Source organism: Lytechinus pictus, chromosome 7 (assembly GCF_037042905.1).
Source record: "Lytechinus pictus isolate F3 Inbred chromosome 7, Lp3.0, whole genome shotgun sequence".
NCBI lineage: Eukaryota > Metazoa > Echinodermata > Echinoidea > Temnopleuroida > Toxopneustidae > Lytechinus > Lytechinus pictus.
Window position 1 is genome coordinate 34,977,828 of NC_087251.1, and position 12,306 is coordinate 34,990,133.

Here is a 12,306-nt window from a genome sequence, read left to right on the forward strand (position 1 = left end):
TTCACTTCATAATCTTACCAAGTCATGGTTATTTGACAGCATTACAGACTGTCAAAAGAACCAGAAATCAGAGACAGAAAATTTTATTAAGGTCTCACATACATGGGGTCTGACGTATTATGGAATTGCTCAATAGTGTACCCAGTGATAACATTATCACATATTGAGACTGATATGGAGTATGATGATTTAATTGTGTTATGTATACTATGATCTCATAATTCTACTGTTTTTATCAACTTGGTACTTTTTTTTTTATCTGGACATATCTTGATCTTGATATAATGGGAATAAATAAATGAATTTAACAAAATTGATTTGATATGTGTGACCATTCACTTAGAATTACTTTACTTCACTTTCATTGTAACATAAAAACAATCATATTTGTTTACATAATTCACTTTTCTATGAAGTAACATGTTCCAACCTCATTAAAAACAAATCAACATAATTAAAGTGAATGTAGTCATGCAATAAAATTGAAGTACATGTATAAAAAAAAAACAATAATGACCAGCCTTTATTCATTGATAGTGTGAGCTCCTTTGAGGCGGGGTGGGCAGCACAGGGTTAACAATGAGTGCTCCATAGATTTTAATATGTGGTTCAGTTTACTGGGCTGATTAGATTGAGCTTTTGGTCTGTAACAAAATACTTGGCAAATTGTAAATGAAGGCAATTTATTTGAAAATAAAAACAATCTGTTATGCTACCATATGTATATGTATGCTACCAATAAAGACAATGGTACATACCGTCTGAGAAAGCGGAAAGCAGATCTTGGAGTTCAGCTGGTACCTCGGCCTGTTTCCACCTCTCACTATCTAGAATAAGACTGGAAAATCATGAAATAAATATAAAATATCAATAAACAAAATATCTTCAAATTTGTGTGTTTCATATCACGTGCCATCGATGTTAGCTTTCACGAATGGCCAACTTATGGGTCAACAACTTTTTTCCGAGATACAATAGGTGGCGAGTGAGAACTGAAAAATTAAAGGATTATTTGCTGAACGATAAGTTCCAAGTGCAGGGAAGAACAGGGCCCCGTCTTACAAAGAGTTGCAATTGATCGTATCAATCCCAACTATGGACGGCCAGCAACATCAACTATGCATGTTTGTTTAAAATATTTTCGAGGTATGATGTATAGTCATACATTCATAGTTTTCTAGAAAATTCCCTGAGCTTCTCTTTGTTTACAAAGGACATTGGGCAAATTTCCTGTAGAAAAAAATTATGACACTGATGGATTTCCATTGAGTTACGATTAATTGGATCAATCCTAACTCTTTGTAAGACGAGGCCCAGGTGAAATTTCTGTTTCTGTGAATATGTGATTTGTTTGCTCCTTGCTGAATTCATTGGAGCGTGGCATAGACTGTGACTGTTGATATGCGAAATTAGAATTGTTTTACTTAAGGCCACTGCACACACCTTACGACGCGACTGGTCTACGACTGGCCTGCGACTGAGTGAGGGGAGATGTGACGTCAGAGCTCTTGTCAGCTCCAGAGTCGCAGACCGGTCAGAGACAAGTCGCAAGAAAAATCGTAAGGATTCGACATCCTTATGACTGAATTGCAAGCTCAATCTACCTTCCAGCCAATCAGACAGCAGAGTTGCACGATGCGTAGATGATATACAACGTGCCTACACTGTAGTAAGCGCCATTTTCTAAGTTGCTATGGCAAAAAGCGCATGCGTGAGTCGCAGACAACAGGGCAGTCGGATCGCAAAGTGTGCGGTGTCGAGGCTTATGTCTACCTTGCGATTCATCTCCCCTTACTTAGTCGCAGACTATGTCAGTTGAATAGGAAATGTCTAGCATGGATATTTTCAAGGTATTTAGTCAATATTAGACCACTTTTAATCAGTTATTCCCCAATTGTTTTATAGCTACCACTACTCCTAAAAACCTTTAATACTTGTCTCTTTATGTCCAATATTCATTTTGACTAAATAAAACATAATTAATGAACTCTTCTTACCTGAGTTTGGTTTTCCTTTCATCGTGGAACCTACTGACAAACTTGACTGCCTGAAAGGGGATATACAGAGAGCAAAAAGGCTTTCATGTATTACAGATTTCATTAATAACATATCTAAAGTGATGTCATTTAAAAACTATGATGCTATTCCTGCTAAGAATGAAGTAATTTCAAGACAGTGGATGACATAAGTACAATTACAAATACTTTGAAAAAAAAGTAGTTGCCAACAGCAATAAATTAAATAACCCTTCAAGATGTCCTCTACATGCTCTAGCATTCAGGGGATTTCATACTAAACATTTTCCTTGTATTGAATCAAACAAAATCAATTCAGTTCTGTCACTGATGTTGCTGAGAACTTTGGGGCAATGATATCTCACAATTCTAATCTTGATTAAAATCATGATTAAATTCGATTTCAATCCTGATTTTAATCTTGATCCTTATCATAATTCTAATTCTATTCATTATTCTAATGAATTGAGTAATGAGTGCAATCTCTCCATACCTGATTCTGCAGACCACCAATGAGTGAAGTACTCCTTCTACCACAAATCTCTTCACAGTTACTAACAAAAACCTTGATGGTTCTAGATAGTGTCAGGAACTCACTGGAGCTCAGTCTCTCCAAGAAACCATCCTACAAAAAAAAGAGATGAGATAAAAAAGTGTAAATATATTCATTCACATACAATAAGACAAGTTTTTATAAGATCTTGATGGTTATGAGCCACATGCTATAAACAGTTGAGAAATTGTATCTCTAATACAAGCCTTATGATCATTTGAAGTATATATATTTTCCCCACATTTTGCTTGTCATAGTTATGGTGTAGATTGTAAGGAATATGTTTTTCATTTGTTTTTCTTCGAAATTCTATTGGGTTATTCTGCATGTATATACATTTATCGTCTGCTATTGATTACACAAATATTACTTATCAAATTATAACATCTTTTTTTATGTTCTACGGGTAGGGCCAGTGTGGAAAGCAGTACGTTACTGACAATGTTACCCTATATAAATAAAACCCCAAATGAATTACCTAGAATCTGCTTGATGTTTCATTATAGAAACCACATTTAATGTTGCTTCACAACAATTTTCTTGGGAATATAATGAACTGAGAAGAATTTTCTGACATACCTTTCCTCTAGCTATAAGTAGTTTGAGACAGCGATCATGCATGTAGTCACAAACCGATCCCATCAGGTCATGTAATCCAGCCATCAATCTCTGATGCTCATTGGGTGCGATGAGAAAGTCACCTTGAGGTAGGCTGCGATAAGCATGAATACAAAACATTGCATCAGGGGGGAGTTCTATGAAACACTTTGTCATTGATTTTCACTGACTAATTTGTTCTGAGACAATCAGATGCAAGGATTTCAGTAGCTTATAACAGTTGTCAGTGAAAATCACTGACTACTTGTTTTGTGAGAAGGCCTATTAAAGTTCATGCGAGTAGAAATTTAATGTAAGTTTCATCACACAATTCTATTGAATAAAAAAAAAAGCTCTGAATATGCAGCTTTCAAAGCATCTTTATTTATACATATAAAGTTTACTTTTCCTATTTTCCGGTATTATATTCATCCTGCACCCAAACCTGGACATAATATGGAACAAGGATATAATGCCACACAACGAACTTCACAAAATCAATCCCTTTTTCTGAAAAAAAAAACAACATTTTTTGAACGGTTAATCACTGCATTGGAAGCAATTTTTATGAAATGACAAGTAGTTTACTCACATTTCCTCAGCTTCCATACATTGTTCAATCTCTGCCAGTCTTTCGTCATCACTATCATGCTCCTCCGACTGTACCAGACTAGATCTGATACCATTCATCTCTGTATGACCCTCCTGGGACCCATTCTCAATCTTCTTCCCTTCATCATTGGTCTTTCCGGCAGCCATGTTGACCAGTTTCCGCATGATGCTGTGAGTGTACTACAAGGACAAAGAGGAGTGAATCATTGGATGATACATTCCAATTATTTCAAGTGCTAAGAAATTCCCATAAGATAGCTATCTTTAATAGAACATCCCTTATCCTATGTTTACAAATACACATATTACAAGAGTTCTGATTCTGATTACACGTTGAAATAAGTGGAAATTTAAAGTGTAGGAATGTCATATTACCTCTATTCTCGTCAGCAGTATCATGAGATTCATGAAGACCTTGTTGAAAAGATCCAACCACTGGGAGAAATTCAGAAGCCTCATCTGTTCTGATAAACTGCAAGCAAAATGTTTAAGATATGTTGAGAACCAATGAATACATTTGGTGATTTTTTTTTTAAAATGAGATTAAACACCAATATCAAGATCAAGATCAGATCAGTTTGTTGGGATAGCAATAGAACATGGCTAAGAAATTAAGAATATAAAGGGTGCAAAAGTATCAAGAAAATGACATAAAAAGACAAGATAAGAAAATATAAAATAAAAAAACTGTTCAAAAGAACAAAATCAATTATTTAGGCTGGTTTTTAGAAATAGCAGTGGAAAAAAAAGATGTGGAATCAGACGGGTCTCTCATGAAATGATGCAAGTGAAAGGAATATACCTTGCCTTATATCAAACAATATCACTCGATCGGTGATGATGATTCAGACATTATTACATGCTTTATAGATTGAATATTACTTACCTGGACGGGGTTAGTTCATTCTCAGCATTATCTGCTTCTGCTACAGATTCTACAACAGTCTAGATAGAAGAAAAGAAAAGACATCAAAAGTTAGTTATCAGAGTTGTGGAAGCAATTTTTGTTTGCACATTAATTACAATAATAACATTAAAAAACACCATAATTATCAAAATTGTAGTCAACCATAATAAAAAAAAATGCTGGAACAAACTACGTGCTAAAATAGGAAAGACTGGTTGAAAAAATGATAATTTTTCTTAAATGTAAAAGGTGACTAACTTCAGCTGAAGAAGTTACCAGTTGGAAGCAAAAGTAACCAAGGTAAAACATAGTTTTGTTTATTGTTTGAAAACCAGCATATCCTCATATCTCCTTTCAAATAAATTCTTCTTAAGATTCCGCTAATGATTAGACGATGGTTGAAAATGAATGGATGTCGAGATCAATACCTGCTTAATAGCTGCCTTGATCGCACCATTTGTTTCTTCTCTGTAAGCATTCAGGAAGCTGAATTTCCTTTGCCTCATCATGCCCAAAATCACAGATGACAACTTGTCCTAAAAAGGAAGAGAATTAGCAAATGATGACTGCTTGATTTTTTTTCAAACAAACTACCAAAAACTCTACACAACTATTACTCAATTCAAGAATAATTCACTGAATATTCTTCATAAACAAACATATTTTGCAATTATTCTAACAGATATAAACGCAAGCAATAATACAATAAGCAACAACACCTGAGAACAACAAAATTATGTCACTGAAATACCTTCTCACATTTTTCATTGTTCAGAAAGGTGTTTCTCTCAATGCATACAGTGGAATGTTTTAATGAAAACTCACAAAACCTATAAGACATGGACCTGTTTTTTATCAACACAAATCTCTTATAGGTTCAAACCATGGTTTATACTTATTTGTGGTTTCCAACATTTGATCAATAGTATTTGAAATAAGAAAGACTTGTTGTGACAATGCTTTACTTATGTATCATATGTATGTTTTTTTATTGATAATGTAAATAAATTTATAAAAAACTGTAAAGGCCTACTTCTTGAGTTGGTACAGGGTCATCTAGAGGTCGATTGAGGTCTTGACAGGTAAACCTTGTGAATTCTTCCGATAGCATCTTATCAATTAGCTTCTCCATCTCTATCAGCTGAGAACTTAGATGCCTGTAAAAGAATTGATTATTGTTATAAAATGACTTTAATGCTACCATCTACGGACCCTATTCTGAACTCTGGTTTGACTTGAGCCATGGTACAAGTCTGCGCTACTATACGGGTCAAAATTTTGTTGTAACTTTATGCTTCTTGTATTATTTACTGGGCTCTCTCCCCATTCTTTTTCATGGCATAGAAGATTAATATATTTGGGTGAATTCAAGTACGGTGTTTGGACCAGGTTTTACATCAGTTCAGTATTCAATTTTAAATGAAGCTGGTACTGAGATTAATCTCACAAGGTATTGAGCTATCAATAGACCAGTTCATAGTTACTCCATGGACAATTTTGGTCAAATGACCTTTCATGATAGGCAGATTTCAAAGCAAGATATTACGTAAGCATGCCTTACATAGCAGGATGAAGAAATTGAATAGATCAGGTGACTAGAATAGCACATCAATGAACATTCTATGAAGTTATTTGAATGCATATTATAGCATGTTGTACAGTGTACTTGGCAAACTATGAAATACCAGTCGTTCATTGACACATTGCTGTTTTTTGTTGATGTAAAATGAAAAACACAATTCAAAAGAATATATGAATAATCAAGACATCAAATTTGGTGCTTATCTCATTAAATTTTAAACCACCATATCACTTTAGTACCAATGACCTTCCTCTGATCATGCGCAGAGTGGAACTACGAACTGGCTTATTGATGTGATTTAAATCATGATTCTAATAAAGATATGGAGTTGGAGCTAGGAAAGGCAATCAAAGTCATGCTTCAAACAACATAATTGAAATCCCCAAAGTTATAAAACCTGTCGATATTCTTAACTGTTTCCAATGTATGATGATTATAATAATAATAATGAGTGATGCTGCTTTATTTCATCTCCCTTTTTTTTAAAGTTATCTCTGATTTATCATAGCAAAATCATGAAAACCCAATGAAACAAAACAAAAACAAAAAAGAAGCTTTTTCTCCTGGCTGCCTGTGGCTAGTTTTATATACAGGTTTGACAATATTTTTCAGCAATGCAAGGAGAAAAGAAAAAAAAACATACCTGAAGCTCTGAATGCCAGCTAGCTCCTGTGTCAGGATCTCATGTGTAGTGGAGATTAGATCTAAGGCTCCCACAAACTCTGAGTTGGATAGTAGCAGTTGAATGGTGGGTTGTGTTTGGTGCACAGTCGCCATCAATTTTAACTGTAAAAAGAACAATACCGGCAGGAAAACAAATGAAAAGCAGTGATCAATATGATAATTTAGCAGCTAGTTCTATTGCACACAAGTCCACTTTTTGATGCTCGTAGTGCACCAAGAATGCATGATGTACACACGCTCACTAGAAATTCTCTCGAATACACAATTAAACCCTTGAGAAAGAAACAATCATTTTGGTTTTGGACTTGAATGTTTCTGCAATGAAAGTTGGCATATATGATAGGTAGTTGATTCCATTATGAACGATTGTTTATTATCAATTATTTTTATACTTATTATCAAATATCAATTTTTTACTAAAGACTATGAATAGCTTCAATGCTAAGCTGGGTGTGAAGTAAAAATCCAGAAAAATCATGATACACGATACATTTTAGCATTTATATAGCACTTTTCTAAATTACCATGCCCAAAGCAGTTGACCATATGAAGTAACAAAGAATGTTTCTGCTCCCAAAGAGTTTACAATATAAAACAAAAATGTTAGAGAAATGAATGCCTTTTTAGTTTGTTTTGAATAATTGTACCGTAGGACATGAACAGATGTTACTGGGGAGACTATCCAAAATAATAGGACCAGTGAAACTTATTAATTCTTGATCTTTTTGGAGTTTAGTTAGGGAAGTTATGAATGAAAGGAAACTGTTCTTCATCAAAATAAATAGTTACCTTGTTGTATACTTTGACATAGTTGACTCTTGATACCTTTAACCTCATCACTTCAAGTGAGCCTTTAGCTAATACTTGGTCAATGTTATTGAGTTTTTCCCTGTAAATGAGACATCCAATCAATGAAAAGAAATACATAAATAACATCAACTCCATTTCATGCTAATGTATCATGCTACATGCAAATCTTCACATTGTATTTTTTTAATGCTAATACTTAGTGCAAAATGAAAAGCATACTGTATGTTAGCTATTAATATTATTATATATACACCACATGACAATATGAATACCTAGTCTGAGAATCATTAAATTATATGTGCTAAAGACAAATGAAAACTTATCCAACTGGAATGGCAACAAATTGAATGGGTGCCTTAATTCCTTACATATGCAAAGTGTCATTTGCAGTATACATCCCTCCTTCCCCATTTTGCATTAGTGAAATAACAAAATGTGGTTTACTTTTTTTGAATAAAAGAAACATATGTTTAAATAACATATGTTGTGGTCTACATTATATAGTTCATGGAGGTCAAGGTTGAATAGGTAAAATACAAATTCATTTTATAACAGATTTAAGCACAATGTAAAGCTATATTTGATCAAACGTGACTCTCGTTGAATTTTAAATGATTTTTGTCTTCTTTCCACTCTCAACCCTCCTCTGCTTTTCATTCTCTTCTACCCTTTACATCTATGTTTGTTCTGGGTTTGTCTTGGTGCAAGACGCAATTCATTTTTATTTACAGAATATTTACTGAATTGTTCTCCGCTTTTATTAATTGATCAAATCTTATGTTATTAAGGGAGCTGTTTTGACAAGACCTTTATGGTTTTTTACAGCTATACCTAATTTCAATACTTTTTCTATTCAATATGCATGTACATACCATTGAACTACTTTATTTTATCTTGAATTGCATTTTTTTTATCCAATGTGTTGTTAAATGTTTTTAATATTGGAATTGAATAAAGTTGAACTGAACTGAACTGAACATAGGGTTAGGAAAAGGTAAGGCATGTATGTATAATGCGAATGGTACATGATCTGAGAAGCCTTGCCATTAGAATAAAAAAGCAAAAAGCAAAAATAAACATACTGTATGCATCAAAGTAAACTACCTACTACTAAGGGTCACATGGTGTAGGGGTTGAAGCACTGGATTCATGACCGTGAGGTTGTGAGTTTGAATCCCGGCTCGACCATTTTCTCCACTTTGATGAAAGGTCCAAGAGTAATTTATTTTTGTTTTGCTGAATAGTTTTCTTCATTCTCTTATGCAGCCAATCAAGCTGCATATTTTGTGCAAACCTAACAGTTGCAATTAATTCATAGGCTTTTGCCGTAAAATTCAACACAGTATCTAGCGGCAACACAAACACTATCCCCCTCCCAAAGTAAACAATTTCTTTATAATGATAATTTCCCCACCTGAGTTCATGTACTGCTTTCGTAGTTGCTACCAGGTCCTCTTGAAGCTTGTCATGTGAAGCCATTGCACTGAAGAAGGCATTGGAACGCATGGATATCTGACGAGCTATCTGAACCTCTACTATGTCAAGATAGTGACTTAACTGGAAAAAGTTGTGAGAAAATGGTGTTAACAACTAGAAATTATTTAATGATATGCCTACGCCTACCATTAATTTGGAGAAGGATTGAAAATTTATTGAGATTTCTTTTTCAAAAATGTATTTCAAAGTCTCGATTTATCTAATCCTCTACATTTACATTATATCAAGACAATGTATGTAAATTGTGACAAAATAGCTTTTAAAACAATTTGTTGTATTCCCTTATCCAATTGTTTAATACGGATTTAAGTTACTAAAAGAAAAAAAATCAATTCAAAAGTTTCTAAGACATAACATGTATATGAAACAGAAACCAATTGAGCGTTTAATATGTGATTTTGAAACCTCATTGCAAATGTCATTAAATGTGTCATGTGACTCCCAATTTCCTCTTCCATATCACATATTCCAGAGCCTTATTATGGCTATGCACAATTACAGGTACCTGTACATGCACATTGAAATATATTTCCACATGTATAATACATACATGTACAAGTATATCAAATGTACACAACAATCTACTGAAGAAAATGACAAAATATTGTGAAAATGATAAAGTAGAGGATGACATGACTGAAAAAAAAGACTTTGTCCTTTTTTGTGGTCAATATAATTTTATACACAAGACAAATCTACAATCTATACAACTATTCACAATTTTTACGAAAAAGACAGGGCATCTACAACAATGCATCCAAACTTCAAAATTAAATTGTTGCATTCCATATTTAAATTTACCTTTTCCTGAAGGAGTTTAGAAGACTGCTGACCTTTGAACTGTGACCAAGGTAAAACGGCTTCAAATGTCTCTTGATTTTCCAGGGCAAATTCACTCCTGAAAAACATCTGTAATGAAATAAAAATATTGTCATGGATATAGTACTGCGATTTATCTAAACCTTCAGATTGATATGGGCCCCGTTTCATTAATATAATAATAATACATAAATTTATAGAGCACAGAATCTATTCCATCAAAAGTATATATTCTACTGCGCTTTATAGGACTCCTAAAATGATTTTTACTAATTAAATAGATGTGTTTTGAGCTTTGATTTAAGGTTTTTACGGATGGTGCTTTCCTAACTTTCAGGGGTAAGCTATTCCAGAGCTTGGAGGCTACACAAGCAAATGCTCGATCACCTAGCGTTACTTTTCTTTTGAAGGATGGAATCTGTAAAAGCAGAGGATCCGTTGAACTGCGCAAATTGCGACCATGATTAAGGTTTCTATGAAATGAAATTTGTCAGTTAATGAAAACTACCACAAAAATAATTGAGTCTGATTTGCTGAGAAGCACTGTTACTATTCAATTCAATTAATTGTTTTTCTTAGTCTTAGTAAAAAAATAAAATCATACAAAATAATTATAGAAATAAAAATATTCGACAATCAACTCACTAGAATGAACATAATAAAAAAAGAGTATGAGGGAACAAGGGATATTGTCATAATTGATTGAAAATTTGTCAATAGTAACAATCTTAATAAAATCTGGGTCTGAATAACATCTACATGTATCTTTCAACTTCTCTTCAAATGATGTCTGTTTATGTACTCACTTAACCACAATACCACTTTGGTTGACTATGGTAACAAAAAATGTCAAATATTTGTAAACACTATTACAATTATCCCTCATGTTACAATGCAGGCCTAATATAGAAATGATACATATAGAACAAGTTAAAGGTATCATACATGGAGCATTTGATTATAAATTAAGATTAAATTTGTAATGAAATGGAGCTCTGGACAACTGATCTAATAATATGTTTTCAGCATTCCAAGGCATTTGCAACTGAACATTAACAGTTTGAGCAAAAAAGGACTAATAAATGAAGCATCTATATGTTTGGAAAGAGATCTTTCTATTTAAACTTTGTGTTCAAACTATTGAAGCCAAATGTCTATGCAGATAAAAGCTCATCTATTTACTGTAATTTGAGAACACCAATGACTGGTACTTGCTCAGCTAAAAACGGTTCTCTGTTTAATTCAAATAGAATAGTAAAATATTTATCTTACTTTTGGTACTTGCTGCAGTTCAGGTGTTGAATCTGTGTAGAAAGCAAAAGAAAGACCATTCAAATAACTGCAGATAGTATACAATTGATGTTGTTCCAATATGTAAGTATGAGCAAAAAATCAAATCCTTTTCTACAAAAAGGGTATCTTTGTTTCCTTCAAATATTACTTATGTGTTAGCTGTCATATCTACCATCTATTACATTGGCGACATCTGTGATTGAGTTAAAAATCATGTTTTGGTTTAACAGGTGAAAAACAAAAAGATTACAATTTAGAGTAAAACATTCCATAATCATAAACATTACTAAATATCACTTTTATTATTTGGACCATGTCTGTGGCATTGGTAGATATAAAAAAAAAAAGTGAATTACATATTGAGTTTCATCTAAATTCAAATCTTAATATGTGGAGCATATTGTAAACAAAAAACAGAGTTGAGAACTTTGTTCGAAATAATTAGAAATATATTATTGTTTCTGAATGTTATAACAAAAATGTTTTTCAGATACTCAAATATACAGAGATATGCAATGATAAAGGAACAAAAATTCGAGGAAATGTTTTTTTTTTCTAACCTCGATTTCCACTGGCAAGACTTGAGCTCTGATCATCATCGCTTTGTGATGATGTACTGACTGCGGATGGTCTTCTATGTTGCTGTAGTTTCTACAAGAGACAGAGAGAGCAATACAAAGAGATCAAAGCATATCAGTTCCATAATTAAAAAAAAAGTAGAGTTAACATCTAGACAAGAACAGATATTCCAACTATCATATTATTGGTGGCAGATCCCCACTTTGAGTTAACACATGTACTTCACAAAGTCTCCCCACCTCACTTGAGTTTGAATATATTGTAGTTGGCCCTAGATGTGCCTGTAAATCTCAACTTTTTCTCCCACCCAATATCAAAGAATCTGCATCATTGTATCATTGCCTAATTCAATGAGAGA

The 12,306-nt window shown here is 33.3% G+C and overlaps 1 protein-coding gene across 3 annotated transcripts in view; it reads right to left on the minus strand.

The window, feature by feature from the left end:
* Positions 1–12,306, minus strand: part of LOC129264487 (vacuolar protein sorting-associated protein 54-like) — a 28,330-nt gene that overhangs the window by 13,554 nt on the left and 2,470 nt on the right. For all 3 annotated transcript variants that reach the window (XR_010294196.1, XR_010294195.1, XM_064102567.1), the window contains exons 3-17: positions 11,930–12,020; positions 11,349–11,380; positions 10,059–10,166; positions 9,175–9,317; positions 7,740–7,839; positions 6,910–7,052; positions 5,718–5,841; positions 5,113–5,220; positions 4,664–4,722; positions 4,153–4,249; positions 3,758–3,957; positions 3,148–3,280; positions 2,509–2,640; positions 1,998–2,047; positions 759–838 (exon numbers count right to left, since the gene is read on the minus strand). Coding sequence is in view for 1 of the 3 variants with exons in the window: in XM_064102567.1 (XP_063958637.1) it covers positions 759–838; positions 1,998–2,047; positions 2,509–2,640; positions 3,148–3,280; positions 3,758–3,957; positions 4,153–4,249; positions 4,664–4,722; positions 5,113–5,220; positions 5,718–5,841; positions 6,910–7,052; positions 7,740–7,839; positions 9,175–9,317; positions 10,059–10,166; positions 11,349–11,380; positions 11,930–12,020 (1,600 nt within the window). In the remaining 2 variants the exon portion in view is untranslated. The remainder of the gene's footprint in view (positions 1–758; positions 839–1,997; positions 2,048–2,508; positions 2,641–3,147; positions 3,281–3,757; positions 3,958–4,152; positions 4,250–4,663; positions 4,723–5,112; positions 5,221–5,717; positions 5,842–6,909; positions 7,053–7,739; positions 7,840–9,174; positions 9,318–10,058; positions 10,167–11,348; positions 11,381–11,929; positions 12,021–12,306) is intronic.